This window comes from Cladophialophora bantiana (assembly GCF_000835475.1).
Source record: "Cladophialophora bantiana CBS 173.52 unplaced genomic scaffold supercont1.7, whole genome shotgun sequence".
Classification (NCBI taxonomy): domain Eukaryota; kingdom Fungi; phylum Ascomycota; class Eurotiomycetes; order Chaetothyriales; family Herpotrichiellaceae; genus Cladophialophora; species Cladophialophora bantiana.
In genome coordinates, this window is record NW_015971581.1 from 1,574,396 (window position 1) to 1,597,987 (window position 23,592).

Below are 23,592 nucleotides of genomic sequence, written 5' to 3' on the forward strand. Positions count from 1 at the left end.
TGACACCAGGATGAGGCTCAAAGAGTGTGTTTCAGCGATGGCCTGGAAGGCCAGCCACAGAAACTGCAATTGGCTCAAAAGGGGGCCAGCACAAGGCCCTCAGTCGTCGCCTTTCGGACTGGTGAGGCTGTTGGTTGGGGGGGTGAGCCACTTAGCCGTTCGGGTACGGTACGTGCCCATGGCGCGTACCGCACGACCACCAGGAGGGAGAGCGCTGCAACCAGGCAATATGCAGACAGCCTCATCAGGTTGTATAATATCTATGATAGACCTTCAAATTGAGGTCTGTGCGAATGGTAGCGCCAATACGGATTTGTCTGGGCTTTGATAATTAACTTTCGGATATAGCGAGTCTCCACCTACCTAGGCGCCTATTGGTATGGACGCGGTACCTAGTACTGGGTACCCTGTAGCGAGGGTAGGTAGGGAGTCGCCATTGGTGTTGAGATACGTGCGGAGTACCGAGCACCCTATACCTCGTTCAGTTTTGATACCTCTGGGCTTTCTAGGACCCTCTCTTACTCGACCTGTTGATTCCCGCACAGCAACGCTGTTTTTCGCTTGCCTGCAATGTCTGGTTCTGAAGCAGCTCTGAAAAACAGCAAAAGCGAGACCGGCCATGGACACGATGAGCACAGCAACCATGAGCAGAGCTGTAAAAGAGAGCAAGGACCTAAGCGAAGTTAGCCACTAGACCTCTGAAGACCCCAGTGCGTAAATATTCGCATCGCAGCTTCTGCTATCCTTCCCTGTTCGATGGGTTTCTAGACCTGTTTCGTGTTCTTCCTCAGACACTCTCACTTGGCCCTTGCTCGAGTCTCTCAGAGGCGGCAATCTCTGTTTCGTCAGAAAGGCTCCTAGAACCATGTGACATACCTAGAAAGATTCCCCGGGAAGCACCATTGTACTTGCATACTTGACGGCGAGGGCGGGGTCCTCGGGATCGTGTATACCACTCTCCCTTATTCACAGGCACTTGGCGAGTCCGTTTCCACAATTCGCTACTCACGCAAGGATTGAATTTTTCACACTTATGGCCTCTCCAAATGACAAGTCATCCCAGTTTTGACAGTGTTCACCTCTCTGCCTCATTCATTGTTCTCGATGCCACTCAGGTGTGAAATCAAGTGTGTCCGCACGGGTTCGAAGATAGTCCATATGCTCCTGTGCATGTGGCGGATCAGGCACCAAGCCAAGGGAAACCTGGGACTCATTCGATATCGTGGCTCACACCGTCGGGGCATCATCGAGGACCGAGTGTGGTGGACCGCAGGAAGCGGGATATTCAACGAGATTCGCAAGACTCTGCGCCTAGAGCTGCAAACTCGTGTAGCAGTGATGCATCTTGACAAAGTGCGCATTACGGAGCGAGCAATGTGACTAAGTAGTGAGGTGGCAAGCACATACTGCTGGCAGATGAGGCTTTGGGAAGCTGACAAGAGTACTGGGCAAGCTGGGCAAACTGGGTAGGAGAGTTGCAATTAATTTGTACTCGGGGCTGATGATCTCTAATGACGTCTCCAAGTGCGGAACATAATATACGGAACGCTCGTAGCGCCATCTCCATAGGAAATATAGATTCCAATACTTTGGCTTCCGACACAAGACCTGAGCTACTCGCAACAAGCCCTGCTTGCACGATGTTCTACAATGGAGATTTGCAGAGTGCCATAGAAACGGCTCTTCGCGAAAGAAAGGCTGTTCTGTGCTTTGTGTCTGGTAAGCCGTATGTTGACACCGCAGGCCAGTGTTTCTAACCGTGATCAGATCGCAGTACACAAGCCAGCACGGAATGGGAAGCAGTCTTGAGGGATCCATCCGTGAGCCATCTCCGTCGGGCCCTTGCTTCAAATCGCTGACGGTATTGCGCAGATATCCCCGGCCGTGACCTCGCAAGCTGTCGCGGTTCTGCTCTACAAGGACTCTACAGAAGCCGGCTTCCTCACCTCAATCTGCCCCATTAACAGCACACCTGCAATCATCGTGATCAAGTAGGAGATGATTTGGGAGAAGCAGTCCACATGTTGACAAGAGCAGGAATGCGCGGGTCCAAGAAAATCTCCAGTCCGCAGACGTATCGACCGAGCAGCTGAAGTCTCGCCTGGCCTCTGCTTTTGGCATCCAACAAGATGGAGACGGAGGGTCTGTTCAGCAGCCCGAGTATGCAACTCTGGTGCCCCAGACACTGTTCGACGCTGATCTGTCAATAGGCCCCAGCAATCTGAACCTGAAGACGAGTCCGACGAGTACCTCCACCTTGAGCCCGCGTCTGGGGATCCGAACAATGCCTACGACGCCCTGCGAAACCATACCCAGAAGCTCCTAAACGACGGCAATTCTCCTGCAGAGATTTTTCAGACCCAATTGGCGCTTCTTAGCAATATCCCCATCCTTCGCGCAGAATTGGGACGCTTGCGACACATAAAAGAACTGTCGGAATATGCTAGATCAAGACTTCTGCGGCTTCCAGCTGCTGCCCTCGGGATCCCGGTGCAGGATGGCCTTACTCCGTCACAAGCCACTACTTCCCCTGAATCGTATCAATCTATGCCGTCACGACCGTCGTCAAATCCACAAGTGCCCGTGCCCGCAGGAGAACGAGTTTATCCTCCACAGACTCGCGCGACATTGTCGCCTTCCCCTTCATCAGCACGGTCAACACACACCGAACCTCCAGCTCCAGCTCCCATTCCGCCACCATCGAGCTCTAATGCGGAAATTGACTCCAAACAAAAAGCCCAAAGGGCAGAGTACATCAAAATGCAACGAGAGCGCGAACAGAAACAACGCGAGGAGCGTGAAAGGATCAAAGCTCAAATCAAAGCGGATCGGGAGGAGAGGCGGTTGATGGATGAGATGAAGAAGCATGGTCAAACGCAGGAGAATCCAACTTCTTCAGCCTCCTCTTCGTATGGTAGATCAAAAACATCAAGAACGAATGCCCGGGCGGATGTGAGGGTGCAAGTCCGCACATTTGATGGGTCAACCTTGCGCAACACATTCCCTCCCACCTCAACCATCACGAAAGAAATTCGTCCCTGGATCGACTCTGCCAGCTCTTCCTCTTCACCCGACAGGACAAGCGGCGTGCCATACAATCTCAAGCTCATCCTGACGCCCCTCCCCAATCGCACAATTGAAGCGGGGGAAGAAGAGGCCGAGCTCTCCGACCTAGGCATCGTGGGGAGTTGCACCTTTGTCATGGTCCCGGTAACAGGATACGTTGAGTCGTATTCTTCCGGCGGTATGGGAAGCGGACTGCTCGGAGGAGTGGTGACGGGAGGGTATAATCTCGTCAGCGGGGCGGCGGGGATGGTCTTTGGAGGCGTACGCTCACTGCTTGGGTATGGCTCGGAGAATGCAGAACAGATATCGGCTGCCGGCGGTCGAAGTGAGAAAGCGGATCATCATCCTCCGGGCGCTGGTGGTTCTGGGACTGGGAACAACGTCCGGATCCGCACACTGGCTGATCAACGCGCCGAAGAGGCTGCGAAGAGAGACCAGCAGTTTTATAACGGCAACCAGCTCAATTTCCAGCCCAACGACGACGCTGACGACCATAAGAAAGACTGACCATGGCTCGAGGTCGAGATCGATTCGATCGACTGAGGAAGCCAGACCGGTTGCACCAGGCTTACAGGAATAGAACAAGAGTGAGTCGCTTGTGCTGGTGATGCGTATTCTCTCTCGCCCTTTGGAGGTGAGGAAATGACGTCGTGTGAAAGTACAATCCTCGACCGACCACGGAGGCCACATTGCTGGCTACCTAGCCTAATGAACAACGGCTGTGTCCAATATTGACAGTGGATGAATTAAGAGAAAAACAAATGTATATACCATCTGCTTTGTCGGGGTCGCGGCACCCCTTTGATGTCAAGGATAAAACTTAAGTCTCCCTAGCCCTAGCATCACAATGTTTCGGTCAGTGCTTGCACACCGCAACCAAAAGGATTCGTAGGTAGGTTAGGAAGGTAGTGACGCCAGCATGGGATCAAATGAGATGTGGGATTTGAGATCTGAAATCTCCAAGGACGGGGGATATTCCCATTTTTGCGCTACAGACACGTAACGTAGGTACATAACAAGGGCAAGCGCATGTGCATATACAGGGACAGGGACAGGTGCATAGCCATGCCAAGCCATGCCCTGTCCGGTCCTGTCCATCCTCCTCGGCCCATCTACAAAGGCTCAGCACGATTCCTCAAATCCATCGCCTAAGCGAGGTGCATATGTGCACAGGCGCTGCTTGCGCGCAACTATCGGAGCAACTCATTGTCGAGACCCCGATCGTCTTGTTTCGAGTCATCGACGCCTAGCTGGGGTGTTAATTATTATGTACGTATACATGGACGTCCCCCGACACGGTCAGATCCTGTCCCCTCCCAGATCGTGATGTATCGCGTGGCATGGCGTGGCATCGCTTTGTCCCGCTCTTCCTCGTTGAAGACGGTGCCTTCGTCCCCGCATGCGAAAACGGAGCGAGAAAGCTCGTTCAGATACGGTCGTGGCCGCGTATCTCACGTGGGAAGGCGCAGGAGATAAGCTCTTAGCTCGATCGAGGCACGGTGATCAGTGTGGTGCTTGGTCGCTGTCCTCCAACGGGCTCACTGCCGCTCAGGAAGGTCCTATTAACAACCAGAGTTCGCCGCGGTCGATCATCCCGATCTCGATTGACTGCAGTAGTGCGAGAAGAAACGCGTTCAGCGATTTCAAGCTCACTGCCGTCTCGCCATAGTCGGGAAGGAGGAGTCTCACTGCCGGGAACAATTCCGTGAGCGTGGCTCGTGATAGCTCGCGATAAGGTGCAGCCTGGCGGCGTGGAATTGCCGAAAACAAGGCTGCACGCTAGAGAGCTGTCAAGGCTCGTGGTCACTCGTGTGGGAGCAGGGTTCTCAGGAGACACCGGCAACGCAGCAGGGGCTGTCGGCAACGGGCTTGCATTTGGTGGCGAAGTGGACGGTGTTGTCGTCAAATGCGGTGTCGCAGTGTTGTCTACTTGTACGTGTAGACTTGCGGACCCGAATCCCGGGGTCACATCAGGGCCGATACCGGTTTCACACTGGGGAATGGTTTGAGTAGGACTTCCTCGCGCATTATAATAGGTCACTGTAGTCGTCGGAACGCAAGTTGTAGTTACGGGCTCCGGAAGGCTGACGTAGTGGGTGGTGTTCGCCGATTTATAGCCACTGGATGAGTAGACCACCCCGTTTGTCTCTGTCGACATGAACACTCTGCTGGGCAACCGAAGAGAGAGAGTCGATTCGACATTGGGGCTAATTGTAGCATTGCGGACAGGCAACAAGGTGGATGACGGCGTATGAACACTGGCTACGGACACGGCGCTCGTGTGGGGGCTGATGGGACTGATGGTCATCGAGCCCGACGTTAGAGCCACATCTGAATCTGTAGTCCAGCTATCCAGAGTTGTCCTCGTCGATGTGGCTAATACAGTCACGATAAGTGTCGCGGTTGACGGTCTTGTCGGCAAAGGTGGTGTGACATAGACTGTGACTGTGACCTCAGGCAGAGATTCTGGGGCCGCACTCGAGGCCGTCGAAAGCGAGTCCGCGGTACTTTTGTGAGCAGTCGAGATGCTTTGTGAGGCAGTGGAATTCAACCAAGCTGGCCAGGAACGGCTCAAACTGTGGATGGGTATTGTCCAACCGCTCCAGCTCCGCATAGAAGTTGCTGGCGTAGCGGACAAACGGGGAGCCGTGGTGACATTTGTCACATACAATGTGGTCTTAACTCGTGTTGTGAGCGTAGTAGTGGTTGTCTTATCAGATGACAACGACTCGGCAACAGCTGATGCATCGGGTGACATGGAGTTGGAGGGAAGAGCCGAAACGACGATAGACCCCGATGAAGTGAGCGACTCTGATCCATGGGCAACGGAGGTAGAACTTGGAATACTTGCAGACAGTGTCCCTGTGACTGTTGTTGAAGGCCGGGGGTTCACCATCCCGGCAGAATCAGTGGTGGTTGAATCGGTCGGATACAATGTGAGAACGAAATCAGTGGTCCCAAACCCATCGCCATCCCATGACGTAGAGTCTACAGACCAGAATGAGGACCACCAGCCATTAGCAACGGTAGGTGTTGAGCTGAATACGCTCGTAAAAGAAGGGGTCACCGGACTGGAGACGGTGTTTGGATCCGTCAATGTTGATACACCGGGTCCGGTCAGGGGAGCCACAGGAACAACCCGAGCGGCATTGTCGCTCAGACTGCCCGCCTCCATATCGGAAGATTGACTGAGGGTAAGAAGCATCCCCCAAAGCATGGCTCGGAAGGAGAGCCTCGCAGCCGTTAGGCGCAAATTGGACTCGAGCATTTTTGCAGACACAACTGGTTTCGTTTAACCAGAAGCATGGGTTGATTGCCGTAGGAAGTTAATTTGCCGAGAGTCGAAGAGGATATCCGGGTGGACTCTAGTCAGCACGATGCTGCAGAAGAGATCTCTATGTTTTATTCCAAGCAGTTTGTAAGTTGCGATGTAGGGGGTTGTTGGTTCCTCGTGAGTAGATTACGGTCCGAATAAGCCAAAAGCCAAAAGCAGAGGACAGAAAAGGGGTCATATATGGTTGACCTACCACCCATCACCGACGCAAACGCAGCGCATGTGCCACGGCTGGTGACGAATAAACCGATTCCTAGATCATGGTGGTTGCTCACAAGACCATCGGACCTCAATCTCATCGTGAAGAATATGAAAGGCGACTGCGAAAGGGACTAATCCGGCTGTTGAAAATTTGTGACATTTAGTTTGACGCTTCACAGAAGCCATGTCTTTACATTGAACAGGATCGACAGGATCGACAGGATCGGAGACGACTTTCCGACCTTCCAAGCTGCTCTTCCAGAAAGCGAGAGGCTTCATATGAATATGAGAAGCACAAGGCAAAGCGTTCCCAAGATTGCGGACCAACTGGCAAGGTCCATTTGGTTTCCACCATTCTGGTAAACAACCACGGTTCCAGGACTTCCAGAGCCTCCTCCACCGCCAGACTGTCCACAGCCCGGGGGTCCTCCTTGATAGGGATCGCCTGGCGGTCCCCAAGTATAGTAGTAGCCGGTCCACTGGGCGCAATCCACCCGAAAACCTTGGTCATTCCAACAACACTGTCGCTTTTCGAGAGGATTTACTGACAAGGGCGCAATGGTGATGAGAGCCGATAATTGGAGCTGAGATCTAGTTGGAGTGGCAGTTGAAGTAGCTGTCCAAAATGTCGTGGGGGCAATTGAAGTAACAATTTCTGTCGGTGTTGTCGTCGGGACGAGTAGTTCCTCGGTTTGTCGCGGCAGTGGTGTGATCGCGAAGCTGAGCGCAGTTTGAATGAACAAGACGAATGTAAACCACCCCATCTTGGATATTTAGAAAGTGCTGCGATATGCGAAGTGGTAGGGTGGGAGGTCGACTTTCAGAGTTAAGAGACAAAGCCGGGGGAGCTCTGCCCGCCCAGCTCTCCAAACTCGCAAAAATTTAAGTTGCATGGCCTGTGACATCGCAGTGAATTGATTTGTGCGACCCAAGAGCTTCTCGGGCATCAATTGAAAATCGGGCCATTCAATAGAGTTTCCTGTTCCTGGCAATCCTGGTACCTGGTGCAGTGTGGCTGATGTCGGTGAGCGCAAGGCGGACAAGCGTGGCCAAGGCTGATTGGTTGCCTCGGAAGCATTCGAGGCCGCCCAAAGCTGCAGCTAGAGACCATCGCCAGCTTCACATTGGCCTACATGCAGGGACAAGAAGCTTGAGAGGGTGAAGAATGTGATATCCTGCCGTTCGATATGCAGAAATCGAGAAGGTGCTCAAAGTCTTCTTGCATCTTTTGGATGCGCCATCGGCGTCGTCGCTCCCAGGGTTGAGACCGGCCGCTGATTCCAGAACAAACAGAAGTCATTGGTACGATGGAAGTGCCGGGTTCATGGATCTGTGAATCCCCGAACTCATAGCTTCCCCTCCTCTCGCTGGGAGTGCTCTGTCGAGTCGACAACATCTCAATCATTGTCTTGTGCTTGAGGCGGGACATCAGCAACTAGCGAGTCACCCAGGATCTCCAATGTTCTTTTGAATATCCGCGACAGTCCAAGAGATATGGACATGTTCTGCGGTAGATCCTCGCCCTCATCGTCTTCCTCTGTGTCCTTCTCATCATCCTCTGTCTCCGTCTCAGAAAGGTCATGTATCCTGGCATCGTGACCACTGCCAGAAGCTGCATTCACAGCGGCGACACGCGTCTCTTCAATTAGTGACTTAATGCGAACTTTGTCAGTCATGGAGACGTGGTAGGGAATGGCAACTGACGAGGGGCCATTCTCCGGGGGTTGTAGCAGAGTAGCAAAACCCTGATCAATCTTGCTAGTGAGAGCAAACACAGAGGTAGAGAAGGGAAAAGCTTGGAGATAGGAACAAGCAAGCCCAGCCAGAGACAGGAGGTAGGGGATTTGGATGGTTGGCGTGCCACTTATCCACACAACGTCCACCAGAGGATCAACGTCGACCACAAACTGGTCATACGTAGTGTACCCTGGCGTGTCATCTTTCTCGGGCCCCTCATGACTGAACTTTTTGGCATATCTCCTCGTGATCTTCAAAATGCGATCGTCCAGGTAGTTAATCAAAGCAATCTCTTTCTGCGATCCAGGCTGCAGACGGTGCAAACGCGGGGTCGGTAAGGCAGACGTTCGAGTTCCTATCGAGGCAGTGCTCGGGACATGAGAGGCTGCAGAAGCAGGAGGAGTCGGGAGACGATGAGTCTGTGAACGATCCATGGTCGCGGGAAACAGAGCCGTCATCACGTTCAGACTGTGCTTCAAAGCGCACTTTGTCTAGTGGTAAATAGGATATGGGTAACCATTGTCAACGTAAAATCACTCTCTTCGATGTCAAGAGAGTCGACCGTGAGTTATATACTCTTCGGGCACAGAATAGCAGGGAAAATATGGAATCGTGAAGGCAACAGAACTGCAGATGGTCAGGCCACCTCAGTTGAAGACCTTCTCGCCTTGGTCTTGTCGTCCCCCGTCCGCGGAGTGTTTCAAATGACACTGACATTTGACAGAACTTGCCAAGACTGGCACAACAATACCCAGTACTAGTGACACCACCAGGTCAAGTTTCGCATCAGCCCATGTTTTGGGATTAATATCCCATTTACAAAATGCGCCGAGAGCAGAGAGCCTACCTTGATGAGGGCCCATTTACAGGAGCCGCTCAAAGTTCTGTGCCAACGCAATGATAGAATGAACCTCTACAAACATTATCCCGAAACACCGAAGGCACACGAGCTAACTTCTGTCCAAAAAGATCAACAGGGTGGATTGGGTAAAAGCTGAATGTTTTAAATTATAGGCTATGTCATTCCTCCATCTGAAAGGGTCATCCCATCCCTCATCTCAAGGTTGGCAGTGGTTACGTATAACAAAAAGCTCATAAGACCAGCCTCCATATCGAATCTAGAAATATGGCTTCTCATCTAGTCAGCAGCGCCACAAAATACGTAATAGACTCGCACATCCACCTGTACGCAGCATCACACATCCCGTCGCTGAACTGGGCACGCGATCTCGCCAAAAGCCACCGGCTAAATAGACAGTACTCGCTCGATGAGTACCGCGCCGCCACACAGGACCACTCTGAAGAACTACGAGGCTTCGTCTTCCTCGAGACAGACCGCAAATCAGGTCTCCCAGATACTCAATGGCAGGACGCCCTCGCAGAAGTCGACTTTTTGGTCCGAATCGCCCGAGGCAACCCTCGAGAAGGCGAAGGTCACCAGCCCGAAGACGCCAAGTTAGTCTTGGGAATTGTGCCGTGGGCACCGGTGCAGGCCGGCAAAGAGGGTCTTGCAAACTACGTTCGACAGGTCCAAGAGCGTGCCGACAAAGAATGGCCTCTGATCAAGGGGTTCCGGTATCTCGTCCAGGATAAGCCCGCCGGGGTGATGCTGGAGGAGGAGTTCATCAGCGGACTGCAATGGCTGGGAACTCACGGCCTCACATTCGATCTGGGAGTCGACGCCCGGTCTGGGGGGATGTACCAGCTCCAGGAGGCATGTACGATGATGGAGCGGCTCTACACCGACGCCGGCGGCAGTGGGAACGCCCTGAAAATAGTCATCAATCATTTCTGCAAGCCGAACCTGCGGCTGTCCGCTGCCCAGGAATCCCCCGCGAGCGGTGACGGGCTCGGCAGCCACCCGGACTTCATGAGATGGAAAGAATGCATCGAGCAAATGGCCCGACATCAGTCGACCTACATGAAACTTTCGGGCCTTTTCTCGGAACTGCCGGAGCAGGACGAGGCCGATCCGACGGACGTCGCAGCTCTTGTCGCACGCACGAAACCCTGGGTTGACGTCGTCTTCAGGGCCTTTAGGCCCTCCAGGATAATGTTCGGCTCGGACTGGCCAGTGTGTAACGTCGGCGGTCCCGGTATTGCCAAGTCATGGAGCCATTGGCACGCCCTGGTGGAAGCGATTCTCACTTCGCAGAATCTGACACCCGACGAGAGGGCACAAATCTGGTCTGGCACAGCTATTAAAGCATACAGCATTATACTACCGACATCTTAAGACCGGCAATGAATTTTAACGTCCTTTGTGAATGTGTGTATATATGTACTATGTACATGGAAACATACATCACTGGAAATTCACAAACGCGCCTCCATCCACCAAGATGGCCGCTCCGGTAACATAGCCGCTCAACTCAGGCTGGGCAAGAAAGAGTGCGGGGCCGGCCAAGTCATCAGGCTTCCCCAGGCGTCCAAGAGGGATGCGTCCCTCCATGTAGGCCTTCTTGTCGCTGGCGTCCTTCAGGTCCTCGTCATTGAGCTGCGTCCGGATCGTGCCAGGGAGGAGGGCGTTGCAGCGGATGTTGTACTTGCCCAGCGCGGTGGCGGTGGACTGCATGAGGCTCAAGACGCCGGCCTTGGTGGGCGTGTAGTGGCACTGCTGCGCACCACCGACGAGCGCCGAGATGGACGAGATCCCAATGATGCTCCCACCCTGTGGAAATGACTGGCGGACCATCTGCTGGGCCGCCGCTTGGACGGCGTAGAAGGCGCCAGACAGGTTCGTGTTGAGGTGGCGCTGGAAGCTGTCAGGGGAGATGTCGAGGAACTCTTCGAATTTGCAGATGCCCGCGTTGGAGACGAATGTGTCCAGCCGCCCGAAGCGGGAGACTGTCTGAGCGACGAATTCCTGGCCTGTCTCAGGCTGCGAGATATCTCCCGGGACCGTCAGCAGGGGCACATCTTGGAGGTTCATCAGCGACGACGATTGCGCCCGTGATTTTATGGCGTCAAATGCCTCGGTACGCAGCGACGTGAGCAGACCCTCTTCGTCTTGATTGTGAGACGGCAAATAGTTGATCGCGACTTTGGCGCCGTGCGAAAGGAAGAGGAGGGCAATTGCTCGTCCGATGCCCGTGAGTCCTCCGGTTATTGCGCAGACTTGCCCGGCGAGGAGGGGTGGGAGCGTCATTGTTGCTCTTCGTTTTGTGGTATGATATAAGATAGTATGGTATCGGATGCTTTAGTTTGCTGCGGTAATCTATAGTGTGGTAGTTTTGTGTTATGCAGCCTTGTTAGGTCCTGTTGCACCTACAGCCCCCGAGATATATTGACACTGGAGTCTCCTCAGACCTGGCGAGACGTATTGTAAAATTAGAGGATGGGTCAAGAGTTCGCGCCTTGTAAATCACACCTGCTGCTGCTGTCGATGGTGTCTCCACGGCCCACTCACACCCTGTACAGAGTATATATATGTGCAGGCGTATATACCTAGGTACATATGTATATGTGCGTGGACGTGGCAACTGCTCACAGCAATGCCGGATCACATCCGAAGCACAAACGGGCAAGAATGCGACGTTGATGTTTTCGTCTTCGATCCCCAGACTGCATGGCGGACTATTTCTTTGCGCAACGCTTTCGTCGAGTATTTGCCCGGGCCAGTTAGTTGGTGTTCATCGTCGGGGGGATTGCAGGCGAAAGGAGAAAGGGAGGGGCCCCCGAGGGGCATAGAATGTAGTATGTACGAAGTAGTACGTGTTATGTAGGACTAAGTGAGAAGGAATGCGTGGTGCTCTCTCGGGGGAACATCGCACCGTCGACACCGAAGCGCGTGCTTCCTGTCATCTCTGCCCTCGTCTCCCTCTGTTTCTTTTGGGCCTTCCGAGAGAGCTTACGCTGCGGCACAAACAGCGACGAGCCTTTCCAGCATATTCCACAGGACTTCTCTCGCCAACTGGAGGCTTTATCTGAGCCGTGGTGAAAAGGCATGCGCCGCGTCCAGAAGAGCAGGGCTTGCATAGGAAGTTGTGTCATCGAGTCCGCAATTGATGCTTTATATTAACCGCCATGTGACTCACGTTTTGACTGACTGTGCAGGCGATGGCCACACGCTTCTGGATAGACAAATGGCTTTCCCATAAAACCTGTTCAAAGGAGCGTTCAGCTGCGACGGGTCGTAATAGACCACGCGATGGCTGGATTCCATGAGCCCTAGCATAAGGGGCCAATCTGCACCCAAAAGATCGACCACCGATCTGGAGTCTATGCGAGATCGCTAGGACGGTCTGACGATTGAGGGTAGATGCCTCGAGGGGAGGGTGATACGCTTTAAATTGAGCAATAGATGGTGTCTCGCGTGTCCACAGCGTCAGTAACGACCAGAGAGGAGAGAGATTTCTGGTTTCCGCGGCTTGCAAATTTATGGGCTTCAAAGAGAATGAAGATATCCGGGACTTCACAACGCCAGTGGCTGTGGTAGGACATTCTCTGCCTGAATGGCACTCAGCTGGTTCTTCTGAGAAGCTGTTGCCGCCGTTCGGAGGGTGGCGCCATCGCAGAGAGGTCAACCAGACCTCCTGTTTTTGTTTCTTGAGCTGCGAGACAATAGAATGAGCAGAAATCTAGAGATAGAGAGAGAGAGGGAATGATCATATCCAAACCCAGGGTCCCATCAAATCAGACGATATCGACAACACCCCCCTCGCCTTTCGATGCCCAACGCATTTCGGCAGAAGCAGGAGTGAGTATAACTGCCTTCCAAACCGCCGGACATATCGATCCTTGAATTCTTCCGTCGGCCCAAAGTTCTGCGTCTATCTCACCAAAAGGTTTAACGTACCTTGAGAAGCGGTGGAAAATCACATGCATACCTAGCGGGATTAAATTGCCACAACTCGAACCGACAGTCAATCTCACGAAGGGTGAACTCGTTTTGGTGCGCGTCTTCCGCGAAAACGGTGAAGGCTACTGTGCCAGGCAAACATCATTCCTGTCCGTAAATCACGAAAACCTTTGAGGTTTCACATCAGCCTCAATATGCTTACGTTCAATCGTCGGTCAGCGGGCAGAGCGGCAACACGCAGCCTCTGTGGCATCAGCTTTGCGTCTTCTCGTCCGTTGGACTTTGGCATCCACATCTGCGCTTGGGCACGGCCGAGAGAGGAGGTGCCGGAATTTTTTCGAAAGACCCGTTGAAGTTGTCTTCTGACGAGCCAAGGTCAGAGGGCGGACAGGCAGGAGTATGCCATCTCCATTGAAGAGTGACCCTTGGACAGACATAAACCATACAACACAGAAAGATGCAGCACGTCAGTAGAAGGATTTTGGGCCTGCCATGGCTCTTGCGCACACCGATGACATAACTCCGAGGCCCTCCAGCAGGAGGAGCAGTAGCGACCCCAGATTGGTGCGTGTACATGCTCGAAAGTCGCATGACTCGGATCTTTTTGATCAGTGCTTTGCAGGTATAGTTGCTGACCGTCGATGGCTAGTCGTTCTCGCCATCGTTAGAGATGATATTTTCGCTTGGCCGGCCAAAATCCTATCTCGCTCATGCTGGCTATAATGTTCAGCCACAGCCACTACCTGGAAAGGTTGCTCGGTTGGTAGCAAGAAGGATCGGATACCCCCAAGAACCGAGGGATCTAGTTAGTCTGGAAACATTCCAGTACAAGCAAATGTGCATGCATCCCTGAGTACCGCGGTGCAAGGTACCACCGAATCCTGCTTCCTTTAGCGAGGACGGGAAAACAGTATCCTGGCCTAGATTGAATCATTGCGGCTGAAGATGAGGGGAGCTGTGGCTTTGCTGGGCGCTATTTTCCGCCCCCAACTGCTGGCTCTTGAATTGGAAAAGCTGCGGAAGACTTTGAGCGCAACTTTTGCGCCCCGATCGTGGTGACTTCGGATATTACTCTCTGTCTGGAGTAGTTCTGCTTGTCCAGTGGTAGCGCCGTCCGAGACTGTAGTAATAGTAATATCCGGCGGATTGGGATTGACAGTAAGAGCCGTGGGCGCCCAGTGATTCGAGAGACCAGAGAGCATGAGTGGCACGGACCTCGCCAAGCGGCCTGCTCTTTTATGCATCGTTTCCGACTCGGTATGACATTGTCGACTCGACTTCCTGGACCACGACGGCCACGATGTGCGTCATCTAGTGTCTTGCGTATGCCCATGCAGTAGCACAGACAGAAGCGTATGTGGTCCGCTCCGGGAGTAATCGACATGATCAATGCCTATTTCGCGGCTTGCGGAAGCCCGGTTGCGCCCTCGTCCCCGGCGCCTCTGCGGTTCGAAGATCAGATCCGTCACAGGGCCAAAAGGCATCAAAAATTCCAAGCCTACAAACTTTGTCATCGCTGCTAAGGCCGAAACACAGACCCCAACACAGTGGAAGCCTTGCTGCTGCCTGTCCCCCGAGCCGGCAAGAGGACAGAAGTATCTAAAAGTAAAGATGCTGCACTGCGGTGGATTCTGGTTGCCTGATGATTGTGCGCCTGTTAAGGTATCCCCGGCCAAGAGATGTTCCAGACATCTGTGATACTAACTAGTCCCTCCGGTCCTCCGCTTAAGAGCACCAGCTGCAGAGTAATACATATATCAAATCGATGACTCAATCCCAAAATATACCAGTCCGCCGTTCCTGTCGTAGACTCATGCTCGTAGTAATCAATGTGGCTTCGCCCATGCAATCTTCCCTAATGCCCTGCATATGGGGAACCCCAACACCGTAACCAGATCAAAAGATCTCCAGGAAAGTACCCGGAAATAGCGCCCTTCCTTTCCTTTTCACCCGGTAAGATGTACATACTAGGAGGCGCCTGCGCCTCATCACCCATACACTCCGGCCCTGATGCCATTGCGAGATCGGGTCTCTTAACTCGAAATTCGCACCCTCGAAGAAATGAGTGGAGTGTGACGTGTGTCGAGCGTCAACGTAGCTGAGGATTGTCGAGTGCCCAGAGTTGAATACTCAAACAGACATCTGAAATGCGCCTCTTTCCGCTGCTGAGAAACGCATCATCATTCGGTGCTCCCAGTATTTGTCATGCTTGCCGCTGTTGACGTTTTGCCACGAGCGCCTCACGTGGGTGGATGCTTGAGGCTCATAGTTGCGGTCCCAGTTCAGCACAAACAGAAAGCTCAGCCACTTGCAGTCCTTGGGCGCGCTGAGAAATGCACTGCGCCCTTTGTAAATCAAAGCAACATATGATGGGTCATCTGTGTCGACCTGCGACGGAGATAAAAAGCGAATGACGTAGACATCCGAGTCGATGATTCTGCCAACTGGCCGCATACCGGACGGCGTGTTTCTGTTGTGTGTCCGATCCCATCAAGTGAGGAAATGCCTCAGATAGCTCTTGGAGTTGGCTCGCGAGAATGGGTTCAATGTCGAAGGACTCGATTGTTTCACCGGCGGCCGGACGTTGAATGATAGCCGCCGCTAGAGTAACCAGAATCGTGCCATGGACGACCCCCCGAGGGTTTAGAATCAGAGGGGGGTGATGATGACGACGATGCGTGATCTGGACGCCTCTTGGCCGAGTGATTTGGACAGGCGAATCCGACCAGAACCGTCTTCTCTGTGGTAGAATGACCTCGTTGACCATATCGTTGGCATGGGTCAACCGAATGCTTGTGATATAGACAGCGGCACACCGCGTATCTTTCGACGATCTGATAGCACATGCTTGCTCTGGTCTTGAAATAGCTTCAGCAGTATTTGTACAACGGAGAGGATTGCGAAAGGACCAAAAAACTGTAGCGGGAAAAATCACTTGAGTGGGGAAAAAAGAGTAGGTTTGAAATATGTGCAGGAACGATTGAATACACAATGGTGAGTTGAAGTAGGCAACTGGTGTTTCCAGAGTCTTATATCAGGGAAGTCATAACGGTAGCCTTAGGAAGGAACCAATCATTCGACCGATGCGGTTAGGCGGGGAAAATAGGAAAGTAGCAACCCATGGGAGTCATGTGTCGAGGGCCAAAATTGGTCCAATAGGACGATCGAAAGACATGAGTACTCCAAAGATGAGAAGTATTCTGCGTAGTCGGAATCAGAACGAACAGGGACGGTGCATTTCTGAGAGGAAGAGCAAAGCACCAACCAAGACCCCGGTTGGCCACGTTTTGAGAATAGAACCAGTACCAATAGAATGGTCAAGGTGAACGATGTCGACCAAATAAGAATCCGGCCTGATTTGAGGACTAAGCCCAGTGACGGCAACGCTGAGTACGGCGGTAAGGTGTTGTTTGCGAAGTTGGGAACGAGGGAATTTGGGTCCGAAACGTGGTGGTTGATCGATCACTATGCACACGAGATGGAACGTTTGTTCGATGCAGGAAACAGCAGTTATCCGCGTGCCGAGGGAGCGGGACTCACGTCGTCACCTACCCTGTCACGAACGAAGCCGAAGCGGTGGTCCCACGAAGTTGCGGGTTTTTTTCGATTGCAGCATCTGGGTTGACTGATGATTGGAATGGGTCTGAGGCTGAAAGAGGCTTGAACACATTGGGCGTAGGGCGGGCGGTGCTGAGAGGTGGTTCACGACCCAAGACTGAGGGTCTAACCAGTAGTTAGCAGCCCGAAGCTCCCATCCGGCCCAACGACCAAGGAGCTTGAATGGCCATGGAAGGAATGAGAGTCCAAGGAGACTAGGAACCAAACCGATGGACGAGGGAGTCATTGAGTCAGGAGCACCGAACAGACCAGAAGGCCATTTGCGAGAGGGAATTGGCAGGGCAAGAAGGGGCGGAAGACTGGGGTGTGGGTTTTTAGGGACTTGGGCCAAAGTACCTGCGTAGCCCTGAGGGAGTCTTGGGGACATGGTGGACATGGCTTGTTCGCAAAAGATACCGTACCTAATGGACAGGGGACATGGGGCATCATTTCGCCACATTTGGGGGTGGGGGAGGAGAGAATCAGGTCAGCAATTCAGTCAGAGCGATACAGAAAGAGGATAAGAATAAGAAAATGGCAATGTTCTGATGGGAAGACCCAAGGGCATGATGACAGGCGGGCGGAAGAGGGAGAAAAGTGAAGCCCGAGGAGTGAATTAGAGTTGTACCAAGCACTGGACAGAATAAAGACGGTCATGTGATGTCACTTGACCTCCTCGGCCGTTCGGGATTGAGAACGTTATTAGCAAATGTACTAGGCCCGATAGGTGGCAATTCTCCGTACTACTCGTACTTGGTAGAAGCAAGGGGATGTAACAAGTACCCAGTACTTGATAGTACTACGCGGCAACTACTTGTAGTGCGGGAGTAGCATTCCGTATGCTACCGAGGAACCAGTAGTACTTGGTACTTGTTACTTTGTCCTTTGAGTACTTGAACAAGTCCTTGTTAGGTATTCACAAACTTAATCGAAAGGCAAGTGGAAGCGAATGGCAGCGCGAACCCACAAAATAAGACCCAGCACAAAGGAACAGGTTAGTCGGTGTCATCACTCTCATCCTCTCTCATCCTTTTGTCTTTCCTCATCCTCCTCCCCCCATCATCTCACTCTCCCATGGGCTGAGAAATATTACAACTGCTGTTTACTCATGGTGTCGCTTCTCATACCCCCGCCTTCTCGTCTCGTTGGTCCGCTCGTAATCTGCAGGTTTCGGGGAACCTTTCAACTGGAATTTTTAACGTCACACATAACTTGGCCATACCATCACATTATATCGCAAGGCATGCCCCCCCCGATTCATTACCAAGACTTTTGTTGCTTTGGGGCTCTGGCCCGAACCCAGCCTATCCCCTTCTTAGGACTCCCTTTCTCACCCGATCCGGTATCGGGTAAGGCTGACTCGATCAAACCTCACCATAACAATAGGGACAAAAATACTATGGGCAGTGTCACGTTCTTTCCCTCCCCGCCACCCCCCGTTCGTTGCTGACACTTATCACACATCTGTCCACCGCTGTTATTCCAGTCGCAGAGCAAACAAAGATCCCGTCCCACCTTTTTCGGGAATCATCAGTCCTCGCTGCCGAACGTTTTGCACCTCGAAAGGTTCTTCCAGTTTGCCTCCCACCACCGCTACTGCTAGCTCTAGGGCTTGGAACCGAATTCCAAATCATGTAGATGAATGCGGAACTGACTTGACTTCACTGACCAATCTCCAACTCGGAGGAAGCCCTTGGGGACGTCCCTTGCGTGCAAACCTTGCTTGGTAGACCCGGTCATATCAGGGGTACGTCAGAGAATACGCAAGCAAGTCTTTGTGCCTCTCCGCCAAATCATGGCATTAATTTGTATGGAAGAGCCAATCAGCTTCCGGATTGGGGACTGCAAAATTCGGAATCATGGCAGCGTTCATCGCCGCGAGATCCGGGGGCGCAGCTTGGCCCAGGGCCTGTGCGTTTCCGTTTTCTACCCCCTCCTGTGTCGTGGGGACTCGAGGGAAGTTGAAAAGGTCAAAAACATCGAGATACTCGAGTTCGTTGGGGGCCGGGGTGTTTGCTCGGGTCGGGTGGTATGATTTGACGGCCGCAGCATGCGGCTGGCGAGAGATGAGAAAGTCGAGATCGTAGGCACATCTGTTTCAGTGAACTTAGCCTGTATCCAATCACGTTTCAGAACCGTCTTACCGGCGCATATCGGCGAGGATTTTCACCGTAGACGGAGTCACTCTCTCCCCTGTCACTCCACTAGCTCGCTGCGACTGTCGATATTCCCCTAGAACCCGGTTTAGAATCTCGCTGTATCGTTTAGCAACTAGCCAATTCTCCCCCATCTCGGCGAGGGTCGTCACGAAGAAGTCAATGTCTGGGTCCACTTCGTGATCCATGGTCGATCCGTGCACCAACATGACCCGTGCCCCGACCCAGATGGCGAAGGCAAAAGGGGGCCCGAAGCGGTCCAGCAGGCCACTGAGCTTAACGAAGCGACAGAGCTGACGCAAGTTCTCGACGGCCGATAGGCACCGCTGCATGGCACTGTAGGATGAGGAGAAGATGGGCGAACTCTGGCTGGGGTATGCCGCCGACGAGTTCAAGCGAATGACCGTTAGACAATACGCCGCATGCAGCATGATCCAGCCACAGTTTGTATTTTTAGCCGGCACATTGGATTTTAGAAGCCGAGTGATGTTGGCAAACTCGTCGGGCAGACTAAAGTGCCACGCGTTTAGATCGCTGTCGAGGGCTCGGTACGAGCCCTGCCACTGCTCCACGTCGGTCAACGACCCAATGTCCACGGGCCGTTTCAGGAATTGGTGAATGTGACCCAGAATAGCCATGAGCTCGCAGTGACAGGAAAAATGCCCGTGAGTGTCGGCCATGCCTGTTGCATATCGAGGCCGCTCTGGGGGGCGGAACCACCTAGTCTCGACCGGCTTGTTCGCTGCAAAGAGGTCATCTCTGCAAGGCAGACGGCGATCAACCTCTTTCTCATCCAGCGCGAATTCGAATGCTGTGGCAATGGTCGCGTATCGGTCAAGCAGGTACACGGCCCAGAAGAGCCTGCGTCGTTCTTCATCTTCGATCCATGATTTGGGCTCTGGCAGAACAGAGGCCCTGAGAGTTGCAATGGAGGGATACATAGGTGAGGCAAGTGCAGAGCCGGACTCCACTGCAAGACCCAGTTGTACCATGCTTCTGCTGATTAATGCAAGAAGATTCCATGCCGGCGGACCATTTGTCGACCCAGTCACATCTAAGGCCAGAATGACGAGTGCCTGGAGAGCTCGAACATTCGAATTTTCCAATCCAAACAACTGGACACGTTGCTTGGAGGTATCATGGTAGTGCTGGCGACCTTCAGGGGTCAGCCGAGGGTCCTGCGAGAAGCGTAGAGTGGTTGCTACAATGGCATGCAGAAGCACCCTGTCTGCTTCGTCGAGGGTCGAAGCTCCGAATAGTGTGTCTAGGGTGGTCTTCCTATCCAACAAAGGCAGCCATATGTTGATGTGTTTGAAGTAAAGGTCCACCAAAGCATAAAGGAGATCGTACGGAGGAAGCATGGCCGAGTACTCATTGTACATTTGGGTACCCTGATATCCTGTCGTGGAATGAGGTGAGGTGAGTGCATGTGAATGAGCGGATGGAGTGTAATGGCTCTGCTGTGCCATTTGCTGGTCTGGGGCTCCCTGTTGATACTGTAGAGAACCATGTCGAGAGGTAGAAGCATGCAAGTTGGGGTCGATGATCTGTTGCTGGAGATCTCCAGCGACATTAATACCCTGCGCATCGTACGAGGAGCGTGACTGAGCAACGTCGGGACCTAAGCCTTGCACACTGGGCCTACTGCTAGCGGGGTTGATTCCCGCGGCAATAGTGCATGATTCTGCAAGATGGGCCGCCAACTGGCGGCTTTGTTCATTCAACAGGGCTTCGAGGCGATCGAGTCTGCCTTCGAGCTCCCTACCATAACCAGCTCGAAGGCCTGGCTTCTTCCGCTCTTTGTATTCACAAGGATGATCATTGCGAGAGCACCAGCCGCAAGCAGGCTGGGCACGGTCACATTTCACTTTCCGCTGCTGTTCCCACCAGGTAAGTAAATGCAATTGACCCAGGAGCTTATTCATACGGACCTTGCAGGCTTCGCAGCTGTCAAGCTCGGGCATTAGTGAGGATGCACATGACTATGGGACGATGGAATGGAAAGGGAAAGGCAATGGAGCAAAAGTGGGAATTGCCAGCACGTACGTGACGTTCATGGGTCTCTTGCGCTTTTTGGAGCCATCTCGGTCGTCATCTACGCCCGAGTCAGAGTCTGATGGGGTGTTGGACGATGGCCCTAGGGTGCCCATGGGGCCCAGGGCTGTAGACGTGACGTGGACGTGGCCATTGCTTCCTGAATGATGGTCATAGAGCTCGAGCTTCGTCGCGTTCATCATGATCTGCTAGCAGTTGCTGTTGGCTTTCTTTTGCCCGTGTGGCACTGGCGGCATTGCCCCGTAAGCCGAGAGTCGGTTGAGAAGAGGCCGAGGATGGAGAAAAAGGTTGAAGCAAAGACAGAAAGAAAAGCTGGGGAACACAAAGTCAGCAAACATTGGCACTGCTCCGTCTCCCAAAGTCACCCCACCGCCTTGCCACCAGGAATTGGAAATTTGTGTCTGACAAAAACAATTACTGGCGCCGACTGACTTGATGTGCTTGTACTGTATTCTCATGTCCCAGGCATGTCCCAAAGGACGTACAGAGGATGTACCAAGAAAAACTGCGGGATATGCCTTGCCAGACGGAATCGAATTATCCTCAACCCCGCTACGCCCGAAAGGGGAGTCCATCTACCTGCGATCTTCGTCCCTGCGTCTTCCATCTCATCTTCCTCATCCCGCTCATCATCCTCACGGATGCTGCTGGTCCGGCACAATTCGGCTAATGGAGCAATCCCATGGAGACGCGATATTGTCCATTGATCCCCATGTGCCCAACCCACTCAATCTCTCACGGCTGAAATCTCAGGACTCATCGCTCAGGGCAAGTCCGTCATTGCTCCGAGCCCGGTTGAAGCTGTACCGATCAGCGAAACCCAGTCCTCCGGGCGACTTTGGACTATTTTCTCTTATTTGTGCATTTTGACCCCTCCGGGACAGTCATGGCGCATTGTCTGCCGCCGTCGTTTTGTGCTTTACTCTCTTCAAACCTTCTACTACTATCTCTGCATTATCACCCTCCGTAACCCGATCTCCCATACCTAACTCGAGAAATAAAACAAAAGAGATTGACACCCCCCAATGTCGAGGGTCAAGCCCTTTCCTACCATCAAGGCCGTTCGGACCTTCGTTGTCGACGGCGTGGGTTCCGGCGGCGACTATCACAATGTCAAAGGCGGACACTGGCTGATCGACAACAAAATCGCGACACCCATGTCCAAATGGGATCGATATCGAACTTCTCGAACCTCCTTTGGCATCAATGTGCTTGGCTCCTTTTGTGTTGAGATCGAAGCCACGGATGGCACCAAAGGCTTCGCTACGGGATTCGGTGGACCGCCTGGCTGTTGGCTAGTTCAACAACATTTCGAACGATTCCTTCTGGGACGAGATCCGCGAGACGTGAACGATATGTACGAGCTCATGTACAAAGGTTCCATGTTCTACGGACGGAAGGGTCTCCCCGTAGCGGTCATCTCTGTAATTGACCTGGCTCTGTGGGATCTTTTGGGCAAGATCAGGAACGAGCCAGTCTACAAAATGATCGGTGGTGCTACCAGAGACAGACTTCACTTCTATTGCACTGGTCCTGAGCCCGCAGCTGCAAAAGAAATGGGCTTTATTGCTGGTAAGGTGCCCCTGCCCTACAGCGCCGACGAGCCAGATAGCCTCAAAAAGAACATCGCATATTTGAAGAAGCAAAGGGAAGCAGTCGGCCCAGACTTCCCTTTGAGAGTCGATTGCTGGATGTCCTTGAATGTTCCCTACACCATTGAGCTCGTGTCCGAGGCCAAGAGGCAGGATATCCGAATAGATTGGTGGGAGGAGGTACTGTCGCCAGACGACTTTGATGGGTTCCAACTGTTGAAGAGGGCACATCCAGACACCAAGTTCACGACAGGGGTGAGTCACCCCTCATACTCATGAGCATCTCGCATTTCCATGACTGAACTATTCCTAGGAACACGAATACTCACGATATGGATTTCGCAAACTTATCGAAGGCCGCAATGTCGATATTATCCAACCGGACGTGATGTGGCTTGGTGGCCTGACGGAACTTCTCAAAGTTTCTTCGATGGCAGCGGCGTACGACATCCCAGTAATCCCGCATGCCTCCGGCCCTTATTCCTACCATTTCGTTGTCAGCCAACATAACTCTCCCTTCCAAGAATATCTAGCAAATAGCCCTGATGGGCAGAGCGTTCTACCCGTCTTTGGGGACCTCTTCCTGAACGAGCCGATTCCCACAGAGGGTTTCTTGGACGTTAGTGTATTGGATAGGCCAGGATTTGGGCTTGAATTGAATCCCAATGCTCGCTTGATCGATGCCACAAATCTGCTGGGCATGAAGCCGCAGAAGTCGCTGACAATACCAGTCGATACCGAGCATGTCAAGATCAAGGAATCTCAAGCTAATGGGGATCAACCGCGCGTGCAAGCTAACGGTTCAATGGTTGGGGATCATGTTGCTTGATGGACGACTGATTTGGAGCGGCAACCGCGTCAAACGCGGTGAACATTTCGGTCTATGCATACCTTTAAGATTTCCTCATGAGTTCCAACGTACATATACATCTGCATCTGCCTCTCAGCCCATCCTCTGAACTGCCTTTGCCCCGACATGTCTTGACTGTTCCGGCCTTGGATTCACTTTCAGCCGCGCAAAGGCTTCCGAGTTACGCTTACCCAAGATAAGCA

The 23,592-nt window shown here is 52.9% G+C and overlaps 7 protein-coding genes across 7 annotated transcripts; 3 read left to right on the top strand and 4 right to left on the bottom strand.

The window, feature by feature from the left end:
- Positions 1–1,640: 1,640 nt before the first annotated feature.
- Positions 1,641–3,573, top strand: Z519_05569 (uncharacterized protein; the record flags this gene model as incomplete). Its single annotated transcript, XM_016763309.1, has 5 exons — positions 1,641–1,719; positions 1,768–1,820; positions 1,873–1,991; positions 2,038–2,160; positions 2,211–3,573. 5 exons carry the CDS (start codon positions 1,641–1,643, stop codon positions 3,571–3,573), a joined length of 1,737 nt encoding a protein of 578 aa, XP_016620922.1.
- Positions 3,574–4,546: 973 nt separating this feature from the next.
- Z519_05570 (uncharacterized protein) lies at positions 4,547–6,241 on the bottom strand (the record flags this gene model as incomplete). The annotated part of the gene is made up of 1 exon (XM_016763310.1): positions 4,547–6,241. The coding sequence occupies one exon, from the start codon at positions 6,239–6,241 to the stop codon at positions 4,547–4,549; it is 1,695 nt and encodes a 564-aa protein (XP_016620923.1).
- A 1,757-nt stretch (positions 6,242–7,998) lies between these two features.
- On the bottom strand, positions 7,999–8,772 carry Z519_05571 (uncharacterized protein; the record flags this gene model as incomplete). The annotated part of the gene is made up of 1 exon (XM_016763311.1): positions 7,999–8,772. The coding sequence occupies one exon, from the start codon at positions 8,770–8,772 to the stop codon at positions 7,999–8,001; it is 774 nt and encodes a 257-aa protein (XP_016620924.1).
- A 692-nt stretch (positions 8,773–9,464) lies between these two features.
- Z519_05572 (uncharacterized protein) lies at positions 9,465–10,574 on the top strand (the record flags this gene model as incomplete). The annotated part of the gene is made up of 1 exon (XM_016763312.1): positions 9,465–10,574. One exon carries the CDS (start codon positions 9,465–9,467, stop codon positions 10,572–10,574), a length of 1,110 nt encoding a protein of 369 aa, XP_016620925.1.
- A 69-nt stretch (positions 10,575–10,643) lies between these two features.
- Z519_05573 (uncharacterized protein) lies at positions 10,644–11,486 on the bottom strand (the record flags this gene model as incomplete). Its single annotated transcript, XM_016763313.1, has 1 exon — positions 10,644–11,486. One exon carries the CDS (start codon positions 11,484–11,486, stop codon positions 10,644–10,646), a length of 843 nt encoding a protein of 280 aa, XP_016620926.1.
- A 7,051-nt stretch (positions 11,487–18,537) lies between these two features.
- Positions 18,538–21,126, bottom strand: Z519_05574 (uncharacterized protein; the record flags this gene model as incomplete). The annotated part of the gene is made up of 4 exons (XM_016763314.1): positions 18,538–18,829; positions 18,881–20,769; positions 20,824–20,839; positions 20,939–21,126. 4 exons carry the CDS (start codon positions 21,124–21,126, stop codon positions 18,538–18,540), a joined length of 2,385 nt encoding a protein of 794 aa, XP_016620927.1.
- An 846-nt stretch (positions 21,127–21,972) lies between these two features.
- On the top strand, positions 21,973–23,368 carry Z519_05575 (uncharacterized protein; the record flags this gene model as incomplete). The annotated part of the gene is made up of 2 exons (XM_016763315.1): positions 21,973–22,794; positions 22,853–23,368. The coding sequence occupies 2 exons, from the start codon at positions 21,973–21,975 to the stop codon at positions 23,366–23,368; spliced, it is 1,338 nt and encodes a 445-aa protein (XP_016620928.1).
- Positions 23,369–23,592: the final 224 nt, after the last annotated feature.